Genomic DNA, 27134 nt, shown 5'->3' on the forward strand with positions numbered 1-27134 from the left:
TTTAGTTATTTATTTATTTATTTAATTTAATTGTATTTAATTTGTATTTTATTTGTGCACAGTGTGGAGCGTAGACACGTTTCACTACATTTGTTGTATGTGACAAATAAAACACTTGAATAGCACATGTAAAAGCGCGTCCTCTGGTGTGTGGGAGTATAACCGCTCGTGGTTTTCTTGACCATATTGTAGGAGGGCTGGTGTGCTTATGGGGCGCAGCGATGATGTCATTTTAAAAGTTAACCCACTCCCCCAGTCCGAATCGCTGATTTCTTCATAACATTTATTTTTTCTGCTGAAGTTTCACTTACAGGCGAACGGATTCTACCACTCGTAGGTGGAATATAGGCGTCCAACACCTGCAGAGGGAAAACTTTTCCATTTACACGACGCGGGATTTTAACCGAGTAGCCCCGTGAAGCGGGCAAAAGTGTTGACTTTTAAAAAGAGAAATCAAAAATGAGTCGGATTATCGCTAACAAATCGCCGTCTTTACGACAATTGGACTGCAACGCCGTTGAAGTCAAAAGCAAGGTAGGTTAAGATTCTCTTGTCACACGATAGACTGTAGAGAAACTATTTAACAGGGAAATTCTATCCTAAAGTGCTACACGAACTCACCGATGTCCACGACTGAAGGTGGAAAATCTTAAATCGTTTTGAATTTTACAAATACGGTCTGTGAAACACTTATAGTACCATGCAACCAAGTTTTAGATAGTGGCGTTGGTGAAATAAGTTTGTTCCTTCTAGAATTCTTTGTTGCAAATCTGGAATGTCTGGTTAGATGTGTTTGCCTAGCCCATGTGATGTGATGCTCCTGTTTTCCCTCAAAAACGTTGTTACTATTGTAACAAATTCGGATGCTTTAGATGGTGTAGTGAGCGTCATGTTTTCATCTCACCCATCTATCATGAAATGCTGGATTGTAATACGCTATATCAGATGGCCTCCTAATGATCGAGTTTCTGACAAGATCTGACGTTGACGTGCTCGATCCTAAAACATGTTCCCAGGAGTTTGCCCTGACATTTTATCACCCATTAAATGCCACCGAAATTGACAAGACCGACACTTTTTCTTCCATGAAGACTCCCCTAGGCTACTATGTTACCATTCCTAGCTGTGTCTGTCGGAATGGCTTCAAATACCTTGAGTTGATGACCTGGGCTTATCGGTTAACGACGTTGTGTTACTGCTATCGAGAGGAACTGGTCTGGTAACTAAATTAATGGCCTAACACGCGAACTTTTAAAGGGTTTTTAGTTAGTGTACTTCGGTAACATCGTTTACCAAATCTGAACTAGGACTGATACATTGCAGTTGGTCTTTAAGTTCTACCCGAACAGGACCATACCGGCCTCCCTTCTGCCTACAACCATGGGCTGATAATGACATCCCATCTTGATCTAAAGGAATCGCTCAATATCTGTCACAGAGATAAAGTGTTGCTGCTCTGCTTGTCTGGTGAATACGTTCAGGCGTGACGCGGTGTCTTGGGATAGTGAAAAACCCTTGAGCAACAGAGCAATTAGGGCCTGTGACTTGGGCTTAGTATGTCAGGTACATTTTAATTTTCACTTTATTTTATTATTTTTATTTAGTAGGCTAAATACGATAGCCTACACAAGGTCCTTAAGAGTCTTCAACTTCTTGAGCCTGGCCTTGGTACACAGCCTAGCTTTACACAGAGATCATGGTTCAGGTTGTTATGTTGTACAAACCAGGTTCAGGATTGTAATTTGGTTTGGTCAGGGGTCATAACGATGTGCCATGTCTGTGAAGGCCTCCATTAGAAGAGTGCCTGGGCACACTGCCCACCTCCTCATCTCTCTTTTGTTTGAGGCAGCCAGAGCTTCAGCAATCATTGGATTCATAGCAGGGATTGGAATGTTAGGTTCCCATCATCTATGAAAGAGTCCTATGAAGACCCCACAAAACCCCCAGCACACACACACACACACACACACCCCTCTCTCCAATCTGGGGCTAGACTGGTCCCCTAAACTAGACGGATACTCCAGTCTGAAAGAAGGGGAATGAGATGCAGATTGAGCAACTTTCTCACAGTCTGTAAGAACACAGGACGGGTACGAGAGTTCTTGGCCTGCACTATGAAAAGAAGTGCTCACAAAAGAACACTGTGAAAAGCCTGATGGCTATTCAGAGCAAGCCCACTCAACCTGTGATGTGAGTGCTGGTCAGTTTTACTAGGCTGGAGAGTAAGAGGGTATCAGGCTAGTCTTTATGTAGAAGGCCACCTCATAATGTGTCATCACCTGTGTTCTCTACATTCTGGGTTGAGCAATACATGCAGAAAAGAACTGGCATCCAACCAATATGACTTGAGAAGAGAAGAGCGCCATGACTCACTAATCTTTTCACCCACGTGACCCAAGGAGTCTTTTTCCACAGCTTTTCCTGGAAACGGACTGCAGTTTACCACCGTGAGGTTGCGGGGTTCTTTGTTGTCATGGAGTTCATGTCCTCTACTGAGCGAGGCGCTGATAGGGTTGTACAACAGGTGGCCCCGATAAGATTAGCGGAGCTGGGACGGTCTGCTGTTTTTGTTTTTATTCCCCCTCCTTATCAAGAAGGGGAGGCTCCTGTGTTTTAAGATGGATCTGCTGTTTGACGTCCAGCAGCGTAAGCCTGCCTCACAGCCTCTGTTGGGTTGGCCTTAACTCGTTCTCCTGCTTTTTTGGAATGATGCCATCTTGAACCTCCAAAACACAAGCTAACATGAGCGTAGCATACCTGAATCTAGCTGAGAAGGGTTAATCACATTTGTCATGAGGCCTGGAGTGTGTCAGACCTCAGAGGTGTGTGTGTGCCTGCCCGAACATGAAATAGTTCTCTGAGGAGTGGAAGAGACAGTTCTGTCATTGTTACTGATGTGTGGATGAGTTTCTAGAGAGTTCCTGTCCGTGTCTGAGCATGCTCGGCGACAGCAGGAGGCCTAGTTGGAGCATGAAGGCGCTAGACAACAAAAAGTTAGCAAACAGCTCGATCACATTAATCCCATTACAACATGGATGTTTTCTGAAGCTGTTACACTTTTGGCCTTCAGTAGAAAACCAGGGGCCGTATTCACAAAGCCTTTTATCTTACCACTAGGAGTGCTCCTAACTCGCGCTAAAACCTTTTACGTAGGAGTAATTTCTTAAAAGTGATTCACAACGGCTCTGAGACCTACTCATACTAAGGATAATACCAACTCCTAAGCTTAAGATAAAAACTCCGTTGCTATGGATGACGTCGCTTCTCATGCACGAGTTTAGAAGGGGTGAGGACGGTGATTGGTTGTTGACAGGCTCTCTCATTAAAAACTCATTCGTGACGTCTCTCTAACAATCCCACTATATCGACTGAAAATAAGAGAATAACCTAGGCTTCAAATGAAGTCACATTAAATAGTTATGGACAGTGCAGTTAGCAGAATGCACACGCATGATGACAAGTTTGTGCATCCAACGGGAATGACACTTTGCACGTTAAGAGAAATATAAAGCGATCAATATAAAATATGGCAATTGCATGTAATCAAGGCAGTAATAATTAAAGCACCCAGCAAACTGTAAGGCTATTATATTTCCAGCCCTTGACCACTTCAAATATCAGCACATGCGGCCCTTTAAGCCCTCCAATCTTAATTGATCAAAGCGAAACGAACGCGAAACGTATAGCCTAAGCGAAAGCCTACTGGTCCCAGGACCAATAGCCACTGTCACCCCAGCGGCATCCAACTGGTAAGTTCTCAAAAACCTGCGACCGCTTTCCGTTGAAATGCACGAGTCATCGGTACATCCAGGCCACGGTGGACGAATTATTGTAATGTGTGTCCCGTCACTGGACATTCCTGCGATCGCCATGGAATTTACTTTGATATTGTGTAATAGGCGATTGTCCAAAAGCAACTGGATAGACTGTTGGATGATGTGGGGTCTACAGTGCGTTGATAGTTTGATGAATTAAACGGCTGACTGATGATTCCCAGTGTCGTCAGTTGCGTTTTCCGCGAAGCCAAATAGGCCATCTTTATGTTTCCAAACATTTCACTTCGGGACACATCGTTGTTTAAAGGCGTCATTGCATCCCGCGCTAATTCTACGACAATATTAATACCTTCACGGTTTAAGCAATGTCTTTTATCAATTCCAAGTCGGCTGCAGCCATCTTACGATTTTTTGTGAATAGGTCTTAGTGATTTAGGAGTCCTCATGAGGAGTTTTAAGCTGTCCTAGACTTAGGTGCTACTTTTAGGGATAAAATATTTTGTGAATTGCTCTCAGTAAAAAAAAATAGGAGTCCTACATTTAAGACTGACACGCCCATTATTTTTAGGAGTTTCTCCTAAATTCGCCACTTATGACCTACTTTTAGCCCTAAGATTCTTTGTGAATACGGCCCCTGATCTAAACCAACAACTAGCCTGCAGGATTCACCCTATAATTAGTTCCATAGAATTCAGAGCAGTTCCTGACTGAAATACATCTCTTGCGTAAATATTAGTCTTTCGGTTTTTGGGCAGAATCATATGACGGTGCTACCTTTACTAATTTCAATGCATACTCGTCCTCAGGTGCAATGAGTTCTGATGTCTGTTCATAATCTAACAAGCTAGTCCCCATCTCTGAAGGTTTGCTGCTAAACATAGAAGTTAGCAAAGCTACAGTGCTATCTTGGCAAGAGAAGGATCTACATTCTCAAATATATGTGGAGTCTCTGTGAGAAAGAGAAACTAAGACTCTGTCTCTCTCTCTCGCTCTCTCTCTCTCTCTCTTTCTCTCCATATAAATATATTCTGTGTGTGCACATGTAACAGAGTATGTGTGTGTCTGTTCTTTGAAACTTTGACTTAAGCACCTGTTCCTCAGCCCAATACTCCAGCTCCCACCCTGCTCGCCCTCTAGTCTGATGTGCATGTGACGAAGTGCTGCTTTAATGGTGGCCTTCGTCTCTGAGTGCGTAATTATAGTTCTACAGCACACTCACTAATTACTGCTGTGATGAAACAGAACTGCTACAGGGAGCCACTAAGCCATGCCTGTGTGTATGATTCCAGCCTGTGTGTTTCTGTGTCTGTGCATACTTCCACAAATCATACAAGCCTTTGTGTTTGTGTGTGTGCGAGAGAGAGGGAGATGGCAGAGAGAGTGCTTAGTCGTGACAACTATTACCTCTGTTGTTCACTATTTCATTCTATGTTGCCTGAACTAGGCTCTATCCATTCACTCCATCTCATTGACTCCCTCACACACACACACACACACACACACACACACACACACACACACACACACACACACACATACACATACACATACACATACACATACACATACACATACACACACACACACACACACTCATTCTCTCTCTTGCTCTCTCTCTCTCTCTCTCACTCATTTTTCTGTTGTCAACAAGCCTATGCTGTTTCCTCTTTTCACAACACTGAATCATAGGTTACCAAAAATTCACAAATAAAGCAAGATCTGTATTAATGGGCAAATTATTAGCAAAGAGACTATTCTCAGTCAAGCTTTCCATCACTCAAGTCATAGCAGTTAGCATCCTAAATGGGAAGAGCCTTTTTTAATGTTGCGTGAGTGGTTGCGATTAAGAGTTGAATGTAGAATGAGTGTAATGATGTGGGTTTGAGGGCCAGGAACCATCGAGTGTTCCATCGGGCTGTGCCTGTCTAACCCCCCAGTGTTGAGGCTGCACACACACACACACACACACACACGCACACACCTACCTCTGTGGCTGTCTAAAGGCCTCAATATACTTCTCCATCCCTCTCCGTCCTCGAAAAAAATTGGGCGGACGGTGGATTCAGAAAAATTTTAACGTACTAGTCGGCCCTACATACTACTCCGACGGCTATCCGTGCTGAAACCTATTCAGCGCCAGACCACTGGGTGGGGGTAATGACTGTTTGTCGAGGCTGTAGCTACCCCATTACCTGTTTGTTGGAAGTCATTCATTGTTTTTCCTCCCTCCTCCCAACTGTCACTGACATGACATGTGGGCTCCCTCTGGACCTGTCGGGCAGGTGTCGTTACATGGGCCTTGGAGACATGGAGCTCAGTCATAATTAGCATGTCTAATGCTATATATTCACTTGAGAAGGCAAATGTATCTCCATCGTGGTGGTAATTTTTTGGTGAAAAACATAGTAGCGATTTATAACAAAACCATATGCTTATCTTACATACAATAGATAAACTATTATAAAACGATCCAATAAAATTAATACGTTCTTATTTTCTTTGGTATTTTAGTCACATTCAGATTTGCAATGATTTCTGGGTAACCTTTATATCACTACAACGCTATGACAACGCACTCAGTGTTGGCCACGAGACGGTTGCCTTTGTCAAAAAGTGGTAACGTGAATGTGTCACTATGAAACAAAGCATAAACACTTCGAACAAAATTACCCCTCAAACTCTGAGAAAATGGCCAGAAAAATAAACCCGCGGTAATCATCATACCAATCAACATGCAGTTTTATAGTTATATCAGCCACACAGCAAGGGCATGCATACCTCAACATACAGTTGTGGGACTGCCATTTCAACCATGAATATGTTGAAAAACACATACAGGAGCACACTTACTTATGATCCTCTCCCTGGTCATCTTTAATGCCCAATTTTCAAGAAGACGATCTTAGAGAAATCGTTGTGTGTGTGGTAGTCGTTTATTGTATAAATACCCCAATCCTCACATACAGCGAACGATGGCAACTAGACAATGGTTGATTGTGGAGCTGGACTAGTTTGAGTTATTAGCAGGGGACGTGCTTGTAGCGATTTTTTTTTTTTTTGGGCGACAACTACAACAACAACAGAACAGGAGATAGAGGCGCAGGTGGTATGTACGTTTACTAGATTTTCCGCTGAATCAAGCGTTAGCGTATTCACAATAACACTCAAAAGTGTGCTTAGACCAATGCTTAGACCGTGCTGATATGCTCTCACACGCCACCCTCATTGAGGCAAAAGTAATGTTTGCCTCAAATGTCTTTCACATGCCGTTTTATGTAAAGTCAGACATTCTAAATAGGTTCTACACATACATGAAATACATTTCCTATTTAATGGATGCAAAGTAATGCTGCCAGCTGCCAGCCAAATTACGTTAGATGTCAGTTCAAGCTGGTTGGAGAAGGCACTTTCAACACCGAGCCACCAGCCAAGAGACCAACAGTGGTCGGGAGCAATGTACTTTTCGAGGGTTTATATAAAATATGGTAGCCGTAATGCCGCAAGCGGTGAGGCTTTGTAGTTTACCAAAGTCGTACTAAAACATTTTGACAGAAAACAGGAAATGTGAGGTCCTGACATGTTTGATTCCGGAAATTATGTAGTTTGGAAATGATGCCATAAGCTGGCCAATCACAGCCAAGGGGGTATCCGACTCTCTCCGACTCTTTAAGAAAAGTTAGAAAAAAGCGTTCCTCTCCGACCAGCTCTCCGAGGGCTCGGATGGGCGTTAACACCTGGGTGAAGGTGTTGCCAAGGCGTGCCAAAGTGTCCCTCTACGACTGAATCGGAGAGAATCGTAGAAGTAAAAAACGGCCTTAAGAGCTGAATTAGACTTATCCGTACAACACGATTTTGGGCACATAGGAACGCCTTCAGGTAGCTGGAACGCCTTCTCAGGTAGCTGAAACGCCCTCTCCGTGCTCTCCAGAGCCCTCGGACAGCTCTCCATGTCCCCGCAAAAATGTATGTCGGTCCGTTCATGGCGACGGATACCACTTGGCCGTGATTTGGCCGACTACATGCACTCACTCACACAAACAAGCCCTGTTAAAAGTACAACCGCGCAGGAAAGGGAGATAAGCATATATAAAATTAGAAATAAAATTATTCACATTGCAAGAATGGAATGAAATAGCCTACACATTACACATGATAGCGATCTGCAATGCCCAAATAAAACTCACATTGTATGCTACACCAGAAGAGGCACAACAAAAGGGTCTTACAATTGAAGATATTTGTTTTTTTCTTGTAAACTTGAAGTCCACGTATACAACGTAAGCACAGGATTTTTCAATATGTTGCGATCATTTTTCGAAATCTCCACTAAAAACCACTTGTTAGGCATGTCATCCATTCATATCGATGTGAATCAATCAATACTCATACAACTTTAACTGTGATGTGTTTTTCTTTCATTTCACAACTTATGTATTGTATAATTCACGATAGCAGTTGCTCCTTCGTAAACATTAGGCTACACATCGTATCGCCTCGTCACATGATCAAATAGAGATTTGACATTGATTGGAAAACAACACAAAAATTACCCAGAAATCTTTGAAAATCTGAATATGACACAAATACCAGAGAAAATAAGAACGTATTCATTTAATTGAATCGTTTTTTAATAGTTTCTGTAGTGTAAGATAAGCATATCATTTTGTTGTCGATTGCTACTGTTTCTCCCACAAAAAATACCCACCATGATAGAGATAAGTTTTCCCTTTCAGCAGTGGCGGTGCGTCAATACAAGGCGCTGGGGCGCCGCCCACCCTACAATTTTGAGATGAAAAAAAAAAAAACATTATATCAAATAATTTAATAAGAAATGTACCGTTTTAAAGCGTTAAATGTGTGCCGGAGACCGTAAGCCCCTGTCAAAAAACACTTAAATATGACCAAATATAATATATTGCCATTCGTTATCATTGAGAGAGAAGCCACTCCTCCCTGTGGGTGCCGACCAAGTGGAAGTCTATGGGAGCCAAAAAAAGGGGCAGGAACATTTGAGCAAGGACAGCTTCTCATTGGCGGATGACAGGTCGAGCCCGGGGCGCACATCAAGTGCGCCCACAGCCAATGACAGGGCTTCTTATATATCATCCTGACAGGACTGTCCAATCAGACACCTTTTGTTATTCCCTCACATCTCATTTAAATATCACATATCTACCGGAGCACCATAGCTAGGCTAGCAGAGAATTGGAATCTGAGAGTATGGCGACTGAAAACTCCTTAGTATCTATTCGTGGAATACCTTTTAATCGACGATCAGATGTCGATAAGAAAAGACTAAAAGACATGGGACCAGAATGTATGGATTTAAGCACTGACCGCGGGAGGACGTACCTCGACCGGAGCTGGGCTGTTCAGTGAGTAATGCTTGTAGCGACGCTACTAGCTTAGTAGCTTGGTTGGCAGTAACGTTGATATTTACAAAACCAAGTAACTTTTCAGTAGCTAAGCTCTTTTATTGATCAAGTAGCGCAGTAGTGTCCTCGAAAGAATGTATCCTGGACATTTCTAATGTTCATACATTCCCTGTATCCATCAAACAGACAAATTAAGCAGTAGGCCTACGTCACTTTAGTGGAGACTAGTGAAAAGCTAGGTATCATAATTTCAAGTACAACAGACGCTGCTCATACATTTAGAATTAATTAATTTTAAATGGGTAGTTTGCATGCACATTCTAGACAACCGGATAACTAGAATGCTGTGGATATTCAGATACAGCTAGAGATGATGAAAGTTAAAATAAAATAAAGTAGAAATAAAGGAAGTCCGTGCTGTCTGCTCAGGGAGTCGAATTGGGAAAATGCCAAAGAAAAGTTCCTGTCAACATAATGACATCCAACACAAACATACGAGCACACGTACAGGTGATTTAATTTAATTGACCGTTTTTATCTGACTGACCGTTGTGTTGATCACTACAATTGCATTGACTTGGCATGCAGTTTGTTTAACTGAAAGTAGCTACTAAGTCAAACTACTTTTGACAGGTTTTTGTAACTTAGCTTGCTACTTCTTTATGAGGTGTAGCTTCTGTGTAGTGAAACTGAATGTATTGTAGAGTAGCTGATAGCTTCGCTCACTACAAATATCAAGACCTTGCCCATCACTGCAAATATTCTACTCAAAACCTGTTTTCTTCTCACTGTGGAGAGCTATTTAAACTGCGCCACCAAACTGCGCCCCCCCCCCCCCCCCCCAAAAAAAATGTCACCAGCTGCCACTGCCTTTCAGGTGTATATATGACATTAGACAAAGTCAGATTGGGATGTGTCTGCTGACACCTGCTGCATTAGAGCAGTGACAGCGGTGAATAAGCAACAGTTATGGTGGAGAGGCAAGGCCAACAAATGATTTCCATTGTCTTGAAATAGCTTATCTTCGGCAGGTAAACCGCTACTCTGCCTGTGCTTTTGTGGCAGTGAATTGTTTTCAGCACCCACGGCCGTTGGAGCACCATAACCGGGACACAAATGCTAACTAGTACGTACTATCCGGCCGCCCACCGCCCGACTATCCGACGCGACCGTTTGAGTAGCTTAATGGCACCTTAACCCCCCAGTGTTGAGACTGCTCTTCTGAGGGTCCTAGAGTGAAACTGATAAATGAGCTGATAAATGAGTCCAATGTCCTGCTGGTGTGTGTGTGTGCGTGCGCATGTGCAAGTATGGACAAGTTTATACACTTGGGTGTGTTTGCATTTGTCTGCAGGATGAACACATTATTTATTGAACCCAAGTTTATGTAAATGTGTGTCATTTGATCATGTCATCTCATTCACTGCATAAGTTAGATAAATGCTGTTTAGCTAATTGTGGTGTGTGTGTGTGTGTGTGTGTGTGTGTGTGTGTGTGTGTGTGTGTGTGTGTGTGTGTGTGTGTGTGTGTGTGTGTGTGTGTGTGTGTGTGTGTGTGTGTGTGTGTGTGTGTGTGTGTGTGTGTGTGTGTGTGTGTGTGATTCTGAGCAGTATGGAGCTGAGTTCCGTAGGTTCTCTGTGGACCGTGTGAAGCCAGGCAAGTTTGAGGAGTTTTACCATCTGATAATGCACATCCACCGCATCGCCAACATGGAGGTGATGATCGGCTATGCAGACGTGCACGGAGACCTGCTGCCCATCAACAACGACGACAACTTCTGCAAGGCTGTCACCTCCGCCCATCCCCTCCTCAGGGTTTTCATCCAGAGACAAGGTATGGTGCTGGGTCTCTGTGTCTTGTCTGTCCATGTCTCTCTCTCTCTCTCTCTCTCTCTCTCTCTCTATGTGTCTGTCTCCTGCTCCCATGCCCTCTGAACAGGTCTCATTTCCTGTCTTTTCTCTCTGTCTTTTCCTAACCCCCGGACACAGTTGGTCCTCCCCTTTTAAAGTGGTACAGAAAGGCTTCATTTTCACCAATAAACTTAAAACATTGACAGTCTCCTGGACGTTTGGTCTAAAGAGTTGAATGTTGGCTGTTTTTAAGTTTTTCAGCCTTATGGGGCGCTTCGGTCCCCAGACTTCTTTCTGCAGGAAGAGCTGCTACTGCTGATGGCAGCATTCACTGAAGCACACTTCCTGTGGGAATGATCTGCTGTGGCACGTTATCATCAGAGACTCTCACTCTCTCACACTCTCTCACTCACACTCTCACACTCTCACACTCTCACACTCTCACACTCTCTCACTCTCTCACTCTCTCACTCTCTCACTCTCTCACCCTCTCACTCTCTCACTCTATATCTCTATATCTCTATATCTCTCTCTCTCACACTCACTCACTCTTCTGTCACACATGCACACACATCGGTAGTTTCACACTGATTTTCCTGTGGCTCATATTAATCAAGACATGTTCCAGACATAAGGTTTTGTTTTTCTAGTGGTTCCACAATATTCTTTTATCCCAGAGTTTTGATTAAAGACCCGGTCATGGGCAGCCTTCTGTTTTGTTTACCTCTTAGCAGGAGGCGGAGCAGGTCAGCTCTGGTAGCTGTCTGAGGCCTGTGACTGTGTCTGTGTCTGTGTCTGAGTATGTGTGTCTGTCTGATGGATAAGTCCTATCTGTTGTCCAAAGGAAGAGCCCCTGGTCTGTGTAAAGTAGGTCAGAGTTGGGGGTGGGGGTGGGGGTGGGGGAAATGTCCACTGGCACACTGGTGCATTCACCTCTAGAACAAAAGACATGTAGAGAGAGAAAAAAAGAGAGAAAGAATGACATCGACCAAGAGTAATATTTGCATCTGAGTCATTGGGTCTCATCCAACCCCTTCCCACCCAAACATGTTAAGCTAACATCTTTCTTATGCATGACTGGGCAGACTGAGACCCTGGCCTGGGGGACATTTTGGAGCCCCCCTCCACAGCGGTTGGTGCGGTGACAACTGAAAATGACAGCAGTATGAAACCTGTGGAGTACACTAGAATAGTCAGCAGACAGCACCCTCGCATCTCACATGTATATAACTCTTTAACAGGCTTCTGTTAAGTTCTCATTCTAGGCTAAACGTTGCTAATTGGAGCTTGACTAATGTCTTCTGTTTATCCGTGTGCTCGTGTCTTCTTCTACGTTTTTTCAGTTGTCTGTAGCAGCGCTAAAGCGCCACCAACAGGCGTGGGTGATGTACTACAGCCGGTTCATCCCAATCGGCTGTGTTCGTCTTTACGCAAATTTCTCTTTACCAGGCTCCATCCTTACGCAATTAAAGATTCGATCCGTGTGAAAAATGAACCCGGTTTAAGAGAAACTAGGCTCCATGTAAAGCCAGCCTTAGATTATGAGAGGCCTGTTTAGTCTACCCGGTACCTGGACACGCTTTGGGTTTGGTGTTTTTGCAGCGTTAGCGGAGGGCTTATCAGCTGTTAGGGAACAGTCCTTTTTGTCTTAGTCACAATAGGCGCTGTTATGGTCTGGAGGGTCAGCAGTTTCTGTATGTTTGGGAGTCAGACCTCCATCTTTTATTCTTTCTTTGTCTCTCTCTCTCACACACACTCTCGCTCACAGACACACCGACACAGGGTAAAAAGGTCAGCAAACACCAATCCCATTACAAGTTCTGAGTCCCATATCCCGTGTCTCCCTCAGTGATGCCCTCCTCTCAAGACTGTTGAGCAAGAGAGGAAGAGAGAAAGGGAAAGGGAAAGGGAGAGAGAGAGAGAGCAGGGGACTGCTTCTCTCGTGAACTCTTTGAAGGCCGGTTATGTGTACTGAATGGCGTGTCGGTTTCCCCCAGGTTCTTCCTGTGGCTGTTCCCCAATAGCTGTTGAAGTCAGAGACAAGCAGGGCTTAAGAAATCAATAAAGTTCCATTCATTTCAAGGCCTGTGTGTGTGTGTGTGTGTGTGTGTGTGTGTGTGTGTGTGTGTCATAGGTGGAGTTTGCGGGGGGGCAGGGGGGGCACTGCACCCCCTGGTTGCTGAAACGAGTCATTGCATTGGTTCAAAAATGTGTGGAATAATTACGTCTGGCATGGTTTAATATCTCCGCTTTTAAATTGTCTGACTTAGGTAGTAAAATGCCAGACAGTTGTTTCTCAAATGGCTGTTCAAATCGTCGAGGAGAAAAATAGGATACAATACCACGGGACATAGCCAGAACGTAGCCTACCTTATGCTCTCGAAGGCAGCATGACTCACTTCACCACCACACCACTAGGCTAGAGCCAACCGTATAGTAGATACGATCAATTTGACAGGTCATAAAGTCAGAAGAAGTCTTGTACTTTTAGCTTAACGTGCTTTTGAGATAAATACATCTACAATAAACATCATGGTTGGACAATGGCTTTTTTCATTTCTGCCAGATGCATTTTCCTTGTGTTCAAGTTTAAGACGACGACATGCATGTGTATGTCGTCTTCAAATTAGTTACGTTTTATTGCATTGCAAATTACAAGACCAGTGGCGTTTCTAGCCCTATTAGATCGTCAAATTCACACGTAACAACCGATTTAGTGAACTTAATTTGTACATTTTTTAGAGTACGAAATAAAATAGTCTCAAGTAGCACAGCCTGTTTGAGACTGTGATGGCAAGCGCCCTGCTCTATTTGGTCGTGAGTAAGTGAGCCTCGCGAGCCTGCAGACAGACGGTTATAGCTTCCATAATCAGCTGCTGGATATAACAGTAGCTCCGCCAGCTATAACTAGCTAGTGAACTCAAGCTTACAACGTTTACCTACTCACTTGAGCTGCAAATCCCTACCATGCTACAGTATAATAAGCACCTATCTCAGCAGATATCTTTTAAATGTTTATTTTTGTGCCATATTTTAAATCTAAATGAGTTAATTTCTCTTCCTAAAACCCACCAGAGGACACTATTAAAGGGATATTTTCCGAAAAAATCTTATGGGGGAGCATGCCCCCAGACCCCCTAGTTGTGCTGACTCACAGATATGTGCGTGGTGCTCAAACTTTTGTATGACAGAGACCCCCTTAGAGACAAAAAGATAATTCGAACCCTGGCTGTTACAATGAGTTTTAATTATTTTGCCCCCCCCCTGGCTCGAATGTCAAACTCCGCCTTGTGTGTGTGTGTGTGTGTGTGTGTGTGTGTGTGTGTGTGTGTGTGTGTGTGTGTGTGTTGGGTGGCAGACACACGTGTATAATTGAGCCTAATGAGAGCTTAGGTTCCTGCTGGTCAATATACTTACACATCCACACGTCCACGTCCACACTCACACATCCACATCCACACTCACACGTCCACACACAATTAAAAGCCTTAATTTCCCTCGGGATCAATAAAGTATCTATCTATCTATCTATCTATCTACATCCACACGTCCACACATCCACACTCACACATCCACACATCCACACTCACACATCCACACTCACACATCCACACTCACACGTCCACACACTCACACGTCCACACACTCACACGTCCACACTCACACGTCCACACTCACACGTCCACACGTCTACGTCCACACTCACACATCCACACTCACACATCCGCATCTACACTCACACTTACACATCCACACTCTTCCACTGCTGATGGCCGGTGCATTTGGTAGCGTGGTTCATTCGTTGTTTTATTAGCTTTGTGTGGTCGGTTGATCGTGTTGTTCTATTATGTGTAGTTTGACTGTATTGGCTGTGGTACAGTCAGTAGCATAGCAGCTGGTTCTCTCAAACTGTTCACAGACTACTGGAATATACAGCTTGCCTGGGTTTTGATGTGGAATATTCCATACTTTAAAGTAGAGGTGTAGATGGTATAAAGAAATGTCTTCTCTCTAGTCTAGTTTCTCTCTCTGTTTTAGCGACTCTGTGTTCTTGATTTTGAGGTGACCCTCTTATACCGTCCTCTGTCCACCCCATACCACTCCCAACATGGGGCTTTCCAACATAAAACCACAGAAAAAAAGTTCCCTGATAATTCCTGCAATTGTAAGACTTCATTAAAACTGTGATTCAGTTCGACAGACACATTTTGAGAGCCTAATGTATGGAGAGCCATACAAATCCATCTAATGTGCTGTGTTAAACAGGCCAGGTGCATTTCCATAGATTAGAGTCGTGAGCACAGACTGTCCTGGGCCCCCGTGTTTAAGCAGGCTCAATGAATGGCAGCCCCCTGCCCACCCTCCATGGGAGAAATCAACAGTGTTATCTTGTTCAGACCATACACACAACCCCTTCAAAATAAACACACGTTTGGTTGGAGTAGGATGTAGGTCAAGGCTATATTGACATTGCTACCAGGTGTGTGTGTGTGTGTGTGTGTGTAATACCGGATTGGTTTGGCAGCTCTGATGATGTGTTCTGCAACATCCCTAACACCCCTGATGTCTTTTTCTTGGACAAGGTTAAAAGGGAGGTAATAATCCTGGAGGTAGCCTGTGTCTATGACCTCTACATGGACATAGCCTTCCTTGACAAGTTGACCAAATACCAGCCCATTGTTGCTAAGATAAGAGACCTAGGTTATACATGTAAGCTGGTAGTATTGATATTTGGAAGTCTGGGGCATGTCCATAAGCTTTTGGTCAGTGGGCTACGACTGGCAGGACTTAGTAAGAGACAATCCAAACAACTAGTTAAGTTCTGCTCTGTATCAGCTGTTATAGGTAGTCTTGCTGTTTGGCGTAGGAGATGTTTCTTGTACCCATGAGTCACTAAGCTGTATTCAACTTCTGAGAAATGTTTGAATCCTTTCTGTAAGAATATGATTGGTGTGTGTGTGTGTGTGTGTGTGTGTGTGTGTGTGTGTGTGTGTCTGTCTGTCTGTCTGTCTGTCTGTCAGTCATTATCTGCTTCTTAAATCTGTTATTGAGGGTCAAACGGCTGGCACAGACTGAATATAAAAGTGTCATTCCTTCACTCGGCACATTTAAAGTAGCTTTCTTCCTGGGCAGCTCTCAACTCAAAAAGATTATTAAGAGGTGTGTGTAATTCTGTTCTTTCTAAAGATGTGAACTGAGCTTTGGAGTTCCAGCCAGAATGCTTCTCCTTGCGTGTGTGTGTTTCCACTTTGATCCGGCATTGAGTTGTAAATGTGTTTTTAAAGCTCCAGTCCACTCCAATTGGCCTTTCATTGTGCCAGGATTCAGAGAACAGTATGGCAGAAGTGCATCCCCTGGCAGCATTCGCTCCGACCGCCTCTCTCTCTTCTTGGCTCTATTCTAGTCAATGGTCAAACATTCCTTCAAGTCGAAAAACACCCTTCTCTTTGTTGCTTCAGTGGCATTCCTCCCCACCGCTGACGAACTGTTCCCAAGACTCAATGTGACAGCAGGCCGGACTGGCTGGAGTCTGGGTTCCCAGAATGCATTTCAGCTCTGCATGCTTGACGTGCCTCTGCCCTCTTTCTCTATGAGGCCCATTTGAAAGTAAATGCGTAGGGTAGGAGATGGAGAAGGATTTAGGGGTGGGGGTTGTCTCAGTCTGTCTGTTGAAGAGGGATGCATAGTCAAACTTTAAGTTAGCGAGAGGCATACCCAGGTTAAGTGGTGAGTAGAGAAGCAAATAATCCGGTCCGACTTTTCATACTAAAAGTCAACACCGGTTTAACCCTGGTAGAATGCCAGTATGAAACATGTATTCATCCCCTCCACGTGCACCTATTATACCCTACTCTATGAAGAAGTCGTCTAAGACCTGACACACTTAGGAATGCTGCCAAAGAGGACTCTAGCAGTAGTAGTGTTTGTCCAATGAAGCTTCAGAGTTTGAACAGACTGCAGGTGTAGCATCTGTCAACAATCTTATTTGCCTAGTCTGTTCAAACATCCCTGTTTGTGCCTTGTCCCCACATCACCATGTGTAGAATGTGCTATGGGTACAGACCACAGAGTAAGGAGATTTTGGACATTTGCTTGTTGACTCTTGTTGACTCTTTATGTGCATGCCCTACTGTCTTCTTCTGTGACCCGTTAGCGATGGGTGTTTTCTCAGCATACCTGAAAGATGCCTTGAACATGTTTTATACTCACCACATTTACAGTTCTGTGATGTGACAATATTCCCATTGTTTGTCTCTGTCTCTGTGCCTGCCTCTTTCTCTGCCTCTGTCTCTGTCTCTGTCTCTGTCTCTGTCTCTGTCTCTGTCTCTGTTGGAGGAGTGCAATGGTATTTGGCCGACCGTAACCTTGTCCTGTTTCTTTGGTCAGACGTGCCTGAGTTATCTCGGGAACCTTTTTTACTGCAGAAATGCTATTCTCCATCTTTCCCTGAATTCCTCAATAACATCTGACCACTGATCTCCAGTGTTTTGATACACAAACACATAATGCATTAACACACAGTTCAGGACATACGTCACGCACAGAGAAACACACACAAGGACTAGTGTTCAGCGTGTGTAATGTGCACATGCTTGTACACACATTCCTTGCTCTGCTTGCTATAGCTGCCAACTGTAAAGATGTGTCTGCACACACACACACACACACACACAGAAAGACAGCAGACTGCACACAAATATGTACACACACAGAAAGACAGCAGTCTGCACAGATGTACACACACACACAGGAAGAAAGCAGTCTGCACACACACACACACACACACACACACACACACGGCAGTCTGCACATCTGGTTGATGGAGTCCAGAGCCCTGAGGCTTTTGGGGTCTTTGTAGCAGGAGAATGGCTTCCTGAACACATGCAATCTCTCTCTCTCTCTCGCTCTCTCTCTTATCCAATCCTGTCTCTCTCTCAGCCCCATATAATCAATTGTACACTCACACACACATCGCAGATTAGCCGAGCAGATAGGCTCTATTTGGTCGTTCACAGATGCCCTCCTCCCATAGAGCCCTCTCCTCTGACATCACCACACCTCCTGTATGACATACAACCCTCTCCTCTATGACATCAGCAACTCTCCTCTATAACATTTAGCACCTCACAGCTTTCAGGGCTCATGCGTGTCAGTAGATCATTATGATGTTTGACCATCTCTGTGCATCATCACTTTTCTGTGCTGTTGTTGTTTTTCTTCCCTCCATCCTCAAAATTGGAGCTGCTCTTATAGTCTTCTATTTGCCATTACGCCAACAGCCCTTTCCCTCTTCCTTTCTTTCTCTCTCTCTCTCTCTCTCTCTCTCTCTCTCTCTCTCTCTCTCTCTGCTCCAGGCTTGGTGATGAAAGCACCATCTCTGAAAGCATGCATGTAACTCCAAAGTGTTATTTATAGACCAGCCTTTCTTAATTTCTTTACCAAGAAGGGTAAAGAAACAGCTGTCCACCACTTGAGCTTTCCCCTCTGTGTGTGTGTGTGTGTGTGTGTGTGTGTGTTTCCTGCACTTGCATTTCATATTTCTTTGCATTGACTGTCCCTTGATGTTGTAAAGTCCAGTATGTGTGGAGAGCTGATAGGTGAGTGCTTGTGGAGCTCCTCTCTCTCTCTCCCACCTCCCCACGGCGGCTGGCTGCTGGCTCTCCTCCGCTAGAGGTAAGGGTGCATCTTTTAGCCAGAGAGTGTGAAATAGCTGCTCCTCATATGCCAGCTGTTGAAGAATGAAGCCAAGCGAGCGGCCTCAGCCTTGTGATTTAGTACAGCATAGAATGTGCTGAGAACTCGCATCAGCCTTGTGCTTAAAACATGGGCTCCCGTTTGTGTGTGTGTGTGTGTGTGTGTGTGTGTGTGTGTGTGTGTGTGTGTGTGTGTGTGTGTGTGTGTGTGTGTGTGTGTGTGTGTGTGTCTGGGCTATGGTTCAATTTACCCTCTACTCCTGTTATTGTTGTTAGTGTTAGTAGGTAGTGTCTTTTCTTGCCTCCACAGAAAGCTCAGCTGGAAAATCCCCCTGTTAAAATAGAAGTGTGTCTGAGTGTGTGTGTGTGGTCTTCCTATTAAAAGAGTGCAGTAAAAGTAGAGATGATGCTTCTGCCTGGAGAGAGGGATGGGGGAAGGGAGATGATAGGAGGGGAAGAGAAATGAAAGAAAGTAGAGTATGGGGAATGGAAGAAGGAGCTAGATAGATGCAGAATGATGCAATGCTTCCTGTGTGTGTGTGTGTGTGTGTGTGTGTGTGTGTGTGTGTGTGTGTTATGGGGGGGGGGGGGGGTTGTGATGAAGAGTCTGGCGGTAGTCCGACAAAGACAATAGTCTGCCTATGAACTTCTTTTGCTGTATTTCCACAAGTCTCAATGTTGCCCTAATTTGTCTGTCCCTCGACCTCCACAGACACACGGCAGGTTTGAGGCAGCGTTCACTTGATCTTGGAGCGTCATTGTTTGTTGTTATTTGAGTCCTTTGAACTCAGGCACTGTGTAGCCGTAGGTCACCCACCCTTCCTCCCACCGTTACTTTGGGTTTGAAGTAAGGGTTCATGTGTTTGTGTCCTTGTCCCTTTGTGTCCTTTCACTGTGGTTCATTTCCCTCCACGTGCGCGCGTGCGCGCGCACACACACACACACACACACACGCACACACACGCACACGCACGCACACGCACGCACACACAAGCACACACAAGCACACACACACACAGAAGCATATATAAAGCCAGTCATGTTGTATTTTATGTATTCCTCACTTAAAGGCCATAGTCAGACGTTTAGCCTTTTCCTACTGCATCCTAAAGGAGACCTCTTCTGCTCTCCTGGCATTGAGCTGCGCTCTCTCTCTCTCTCTCTCTCTCTCTCTCTCCTGGCATTGAGCTGCGCTCTCTCTCCAGGGTTTTTCCTGCATAGAGAAAATGTGGGCGCGCGCCTAAGCCGTTTTCCCGAACGCCTATGAAAAATCCCGAGCGCCTAAAGGCAAAAAAAAGTCTGCGATAAAAAAAAAAAAAACTCTCATTCAGCTTAATGGTGTTTTAAGCGCTCACGTTGAATTCAAGCAGCAGCAGCAGATCCCGCCTCCTACAACCCCCTCAGCCAATCATTGAACAGAGGCGTCTCCAAGTTTGCCAGACGTTAGACACTTTAATTTGATTTTTTTTGTATGAAGCAGAGCGAGCAGTTGCCTACATTATCCTAAAAAAACAATACTTTGATAGTAGGCTTAAAGTTTTATTAAAGCAGTGTGTGCGTGAACGTATACATCCTATGTGTGATGGTAAGAATAATATTAATGCCATATATACAATAACTGATTTATGAGAGCTATCCAAAGACTGGTGGCTGCCGATTTAGCAGTCAACCTACCTTACTCTGTACGTTTAGATGCTTTACAGTTAGCTTTAAGCCATTAGATGCCTGAGAAATATTTAGTATCTATAAATAACAGCTCACCTTTATCTTTTTAACCAGATTTGTAAACAGGTCGCGATCAACAGGCTCAATAGGTACCTTGGTTAAAAATCGAATTACGGTAGTCATGCTAGCATTGCGCTAAATAATTAGGCAGCTAACATTTAATAAGTGGTGTTTACATAAAGTCACTTATTGTATATGGCATAAATATTATTCTAAAACACCTTCACTAGTTGTTTTATGCAGATTTGTGAGCAATTCATCACGTATGCGATGCACGTCAGCGAATATGTTCTGAATAGTATGTTTCAAGTAGGCTACAGCCGAACTCTCGTTCTGTTTTGATCAATATCCAGTTGCTAAGTCTGTGAGGTGCGCGAATGGACAGAGCCAATCCCAATCACTTAATTACTCAACCTGCGGATGCATCCTGACTTCATCAGTCGGCGGTTTCAATATTCATGGCTTTCAATTTATTAAAATATCTGCTATGTTGTGAACTTACACAGATGTAGGCTATTACTTGATTTGTCTACGCGTTTGAACGAGTACCAGTAGAACGCGGGGCCTCGGGAAGACAGACAACAGCATTGGTTTATCAATGAAAGCTCAACTCGTTTGTGTTGCATCTCGAATATAATAATATTAATATTATTATTGATAAACCGGTGCGGTTGAAAACTGTCGTTCCACTGCGAGGGCCAGCCCAACGTGCACGAGTACACCTGTACAAATGGACATTACATTTCCACTCAAAATACTGTCAAAAGTTTGATTATTGATTTCCAACGCAGCCTCCATTGGTGAAAATAATGGTATGTAGGTTTGTGTTATAAACATGAATAGTAATAATAGATAAACTTGACTTTCATAATTCGTGTGTTCCATTTCTGACCACTGGTTAGTTCTAGATTCTATTGATATAGATTTCAGCAGTTTGCATATACGAGGTAAACCTTGATAATCTTTGAACCATACATGATAGCACCATGGGGCTTGGACTATTGTCAATATATTAGCCTATCTATTTTAATTTAAAGTGGAAGCAAAATGATAACCTCAAGCATAGCCTCCATTATTTATGAAATGTAAAAAAAAAAACATTGATTTCTGCTGATAGGTAACACAGACTGTGCGCGCGTAGCGCGCACATTTTTTTATTGGGAGCACCGAAGAGCCATTTTGACCCAGGAAAAACCCTGCTCTCTCTCTCTCTCTCTCCTGGCATTGAGCTGCGCTCTCTCTCTCTCTCTCTCTCTCTCCTGGCATTGAGCTGCTGACTCCCTTCAGCTGGGTTTCTCCCTTTCTAATCTTGGCACTTGTGGCGGGGCCAAGCCCTTGGTTAGCCCACAGATACATATGGATCCAGCATCATCCACAAATTACACTGCTGAGAGAGAGACAAACAACAAATCCTCTGCCGGCTAGCTCAACCTCCCGGCAGCAGTGCCAGCTTCTCAGGCTCGGGGTAAGATGGCCCCCCTTAGTCTGTCCACAGGTTGTTCTCTAATTGTCCTCCGCCCTCTGGCCAGGACATGCAGGCTGCTTTCACCCAAAAGCTCCATATGCTGCAGTTGTTTATAGCCTAAGAGCCTCGGTGTGTGTGTGTGTGTGTGTGTGTGTGTGTGTGTGTGTGTGTGTGTGTGTGTGTGTGTGTGTGTGTGTGTGTGTGTGTGTGTGAGAGAGAGAGATATGTGTCCAGCCAGAGACGTGCGGGCTCTGATTCTGTTTCTGTGAGCTCTCTGAGAGCAATGCCTCGTGGGTAATTAGTTGTTGAATGTGAATCATAAGGGGGAACGGGGGGAGGGGGTTTGGTAACTGGCATATTCAGACAGACATCTCTCTCTGATTCCCCTCGGATGGCACCCTGAAGGCAGGGCAAGGCCAGACATGTGCAGACTGATATAAACTTGCACTTGGCTTTTGCTTATTGCCAGAGTTCCAAAATGGGCCTCAGAGCTGCGAACACAAGTGTGTTATTGTCTTTAGGATTAGCTCTGGCATTTGTGCCAGCAATCAGGACACCTTGTTAGAGTGTGTCTGTTTATTCATGATCTCTCTGTACACATCTCAGGAGTCTTTCCCACTGATTTCATATGGGGGCAGAAATGAAATTTTCTTTGAGGTTAAACACAATCTGCTGTATTGATAGTTGACTGTGAGCCAGGAATAAATCTTCAGATTTTTCTTGCTCTTTAGGTGATTTTGATTTACAGTAAGATTGTTTTTGCGTTTATGATCGTGTGGCATCACTGACTGCGTAAGGTTGGGGCTCTGTCCTTCCAGCGCCATCTGATGAGCTCAGAGTGGGACTGGCAGAAACCTGCTTCTTTATCTGTCTCTAGCTTTTTCAGTGTATGGTAAGGATTTATACCTATAGGAGTTATTTAGTGTTCTTAAACATAATTACACCTTTTGCTATGTTTTTGTTTGTTTGTACTTGTTTGGTCCTCCTTGCTTCCTAAAGTCTTCTTCTCTCTAAAGGTTGAGTGCCATGTTGTGTCTGGGCCATGTTTCCTGGGCTGTCTAGGGTAAGACTGCTGCAGTCGTTCATAGTTTCACTGTTTTAGAAGCGCGAATCAAGACGATTTAACTCTAATGTTCGGTCGCCACACCACATCCACGGATACCGGACCTTATATACTGCATGCGTGTGAGCGTGTGTCTGTGTCATTACCTCAATCTGTGTCTCGCACACTGCAACGTGTCTTTGAGAATCTCTGGGAGCATGAAGTGGGTCCACACTTGTGGAAGGGGCCTTATTATTGGGAAAGGGTTTAATTACAAAGTGGGCCCTCTACTGTGGCCCCTCCCTGTTATATAGCCCGCGTACAAGTACAAGCGTGCGTGCACACACACGCGCACACACACACAAACACAAACACGCAATGTACACGTACATGCACACGTACACGTACATGCGCACACACACACACACACACAGGCACAAGCACACTTAAGCACACACAGTCACACACCATAGGCAAATGGTTAAGACCGCATGGGAAGCACATGTGAAATGAAAGTGATTTATTTACTGATGTGAGTGTATATATTCACTGTTGGTTCAAATATGTATATTTCAGAAATATCTGTGGGCACTTGAATGCAGTTTCTTTATTTAACATGGACAGTTAGGTTACAATTATAACAGATCATCATGTGCCGGTATCCTGTTGACACACAGACCATAGGGCCCCGTTGACACACAGACCAGAGGGCCCCATTGACACACAGACCATAGGGCCCCATTGACACACAGACCAGAGGGCCCCGTTGACACACAGACCATAGGGCCCCGTTGACACACAGACCATAGGGCCCCATTGACACACAGACCATAGGGCCCCATTGACCCACAGACCAGAGGGCCCCATTGACCCACAGACCAGAGGGCCCCATTGACACACAGACCAGAGGGCCCCGTTGACACACAGACCATAGGGCCCCGTTGACACACAGACCAGAGGGCCCCATTGACACACAGACCATAGGGCCCCGTTGACACACAGACCAGAGGGCCCCATTGACACACAGACCAGAGGGCCCCGTTGACACACAGACCAGAGGGCCCCGTTGACAAACAGACCAGAGGGCCCCGTTGACACACAGACCAGAGGGCCCCATTGACACAGCTTCACTGGGCTCCTATGGCACTAGCTAGCTCCACATACTTTGGTGCCACCCACTCATTTGGTTAATTTGGCTACTCAAATGACATGGGTTTGTGTGTTTTCTTCTGTTAGATAGTGAACAGCTCAGATGAGCTTCTGTTGAAGTACCAGCTGCCACTGACACATACATACAAATACACGTACACACACACACATACACTCACACACACATCCATACAAACACACACACACACACACACACACACGTACACACAGTCTACATGCTGCCTCTGACACACACAGACACACAGACACACAGACACACAGACACACAGACACACAGACACACAGACACACAGACACACAGACACACAGACACACAGACACACAGACACACAGACACACAGTCTACATCAGAGGTGCCCAACCCATCGATCATGATCACATCAATTTGAAAGCTGGACCAAAGTGTTTGATTTAATTAAATTACAACTAGGCCCAATGTAAGTTCAGTTTGGAGTCTGGACAGTCTTTTTCTCTCCACGCCTCAATAGGTAGATCTTGCCTTCACCAAGGCAAAGGTCGGTGATCTTGGGCCTAAAAAGTTTGGGCACCACTGGTCTACATGATGCCGCTGACCCATCCATTCAAACACATGTACACACAGTCTACATGATGCCGCTGACACACACGCACAAATACATGTACACACACATACAAACACACACACACATCCATACAAACACCACACACACACACACACACACACACACACACACACACACGTACACACAGTCTACAAGATGCAGACTGCTGTAGTCTCGCAAATCTCCCCTACCCAGTAACTCTCTCTGTGGCAGACAGCTTGGCTGTGTGTTTACTGTATGGTGACGTACTGCATCATGTTCAGCACATTATTGTGTTATATTTGAACTACAAAAGCTATAGGCTACTGATTGTTCTTTATTTGTGAGCTACTAACGTAAGGAAATACTTACAGATGAAGTTCTGGTGTTGAACCCCTCTATCCATTCAGAATCAGGACCCGTGCGTGCGTGTGTGCGTGCGTGCGCCCGTCCATGGCAGCTGCTTGTGACTGCACATAAACCCAACACAGAGCAGTAAGGAACAGATGTTGGACTGTTGCCCTAGTCATGAGTGCTTGGACCCAATTAATTTAAGAAGAAATCTCCCAGGCTGCTGTTTTTGTGTGCGTCTATGTCTGTGTGTCTGTATGTGTATGTGTGCTTGCTTGTATTGAGTGAGCAGTTTAGACGTTAGCAAAAAGCAGTGAACATCACCCACACATGCGCGCCCCCCGTACTCTATAACAGTCAACTGGACTCGACCCATCAGCCACAGCGGAAACACGCAGGCAGGCGGACGCTTGTGGAGGCTGGACTGGGCTGTGTTTGCATGCCAGTGCCTCCAAATGATGTGTTTAGCTGTTGAACACACAGCCAATGATGCTGAGAGACTGGAGCAAAAGCTTTTTTAATATTCTTACATAGGGGGAGGGATAATATCCTAATCCTCTTGAGTTTTGATATTTTTAGCCTTGCATTGCAGACCTCTGCTAAAACAATGATTTGTCTGATCATACTGAGTACTCCCTGTGGAGTGAAACTGTGTTGCTGGATGATGGAACAATAATAATGAGGTTATTATTATTGTTACTATTATTTACTACTACTATGTTGATGAGCAAATCACTCAAAAGGGAAAGTCCATCCAATTAGTTACAATTGCCTCCAGGCCTGAAGACCATGTGAGACACCTGACTATGCAGGTCTGCAGGTATCTGGCTGTGATGTGGTGGACAGTGTAACATGATCAGCATCTGTGCATATGAGGTCAGTTTTCAGTTTGCACACAAGATGCTCTTCTTGACTGCGTGGAGAGCAGTGAGTTGTTGTGTGAGATGTGTGTGAGGCAAGGCCTTTCACTGGCGTAGATGGGCTGTCGTGTGAGGTGTGTATGAGGCGTGTGTGAGGTGTGTGTGAGGCAAGGCCTTGCACTAGCGTAGGTTCCTGCATCTTGATCCAAAGCACCCAACATCCACTGCTGACGCCTCTCTTTGCTGGGTTGACTGATACACAGAAGTCATTGGTTGGAGGGGCCGTGTCTCATAAGCACACTTCACTAGGTCAGCCATGTTGGTTCCCACAGCAGACATTGAACAAAGGGTGCCTCCCCTCCTCCCACGTGGCCAACTGACATCAGGCCAGCCACGCAGGTTAAACGTTCAGGGGAGGGGAAGGGAAGGAAAGGAAGGAAGGGAGTTTTAGGCTATACCATCCAGACTGGTAGGAAATGATAGTTCTCATCTTTGACAATCTGAGCACAAATGAAATCTTGCTTTGCATAAAGGGGGAAACCATGTGTTAGAAAAAGCTGGTATGCTGTTTTTGACAGGGCCCCGTTCTCTGTAAAATCACTGTCTGGTTCATTTTCTAGACGGTCTTGTAGCCAGTGGTGATTGGAAGAATGGGGTGCTGATTGGAATGTCTCGGTGATGAGTTCTGGGTTGTGTTTGATGGCTAAAATAAGAAAGTATTTCGGACATGTTGCCTGTGCCTGTGTTAACGCACGTGCAATGCTGAAGTGATCCACTGAGGCACAGCCGAGGGACACTGAACACCCCTTCATGGAGTCATGCTTTGGAACCGACTTGTTTCTGCATGTTACCAAACAAAAGGTGTGTGTGGTTGCTTGCTGTAGGAAGGGGGTGTGTTCTCTGTGGTTCAGGTGTGTGTGTGTGTGTGTGTGTGTGTGTGTACAGTGTGTGTGTGTGTGTGTGTGTGTGTGTGTTGTTCAGGACCGGGTGCAAGACATGTTGAGGTGGGAGGGATCCATCTGGGCCTGCACACGCCCGGAGAATGGTTTCCAAGCAACAGATCTTTGCAGGGTAGACGCAGCACAAGCACCCCCCCCCCCCCCCCCCCCCCCCAACGTGGCAGATAAACCATTTTTCCCCTTTTGTAAGTCTCCTGGTTTGAAGTGACTTCACACCAAGCCATCAAAGTTAAGAGGGGTCACTATTTAGCAGGGGTGAAATCTGAAGCTGTGGCAGAGATAATGGTTTCATGATATTTATGCTGAG

The 27134-nt window shown here is 44.8% G+C and overlaps 1 protein-coding gene across 1 annotated transcript in view; it reads left to right on the plus strand.

Annotated features, from left to right (window-relative positions):
- Positions 1-393: 393 nt before the first annotated feature.
- Positions 394-27134, plus strand: part of pard6gb (par-6 family cell polarity regulator gamma b) — a 51545-nt gene continuing 24804 nt past the window's right edge. The window contains exons 1-2 of the mRNA XM_080836724.1: positions 394-534; positions 10762-10984. Coding sequence (XP_080692850.1) covers positions 460-534; positions 10762-10984 — 298 coding nt within the window. The 5' untranslated portion in view covers positions 394-459. The remainder of the gene's footprint in view (positions 535-10761; positions 10985-27134) is intronic.

The sequence above is a fragment of the Sprattus sprattus genome, assembly GCF_963457725.1.
Source record: "Sprattus sprattus genome assembly, chromosome: 4".
Lineage (NCBI taxonomy): Eukaryota > Metazoa > Chordata > Actinopteri > Clupeiformes > Clupeidae > Sprattus > Sprattus sprattus.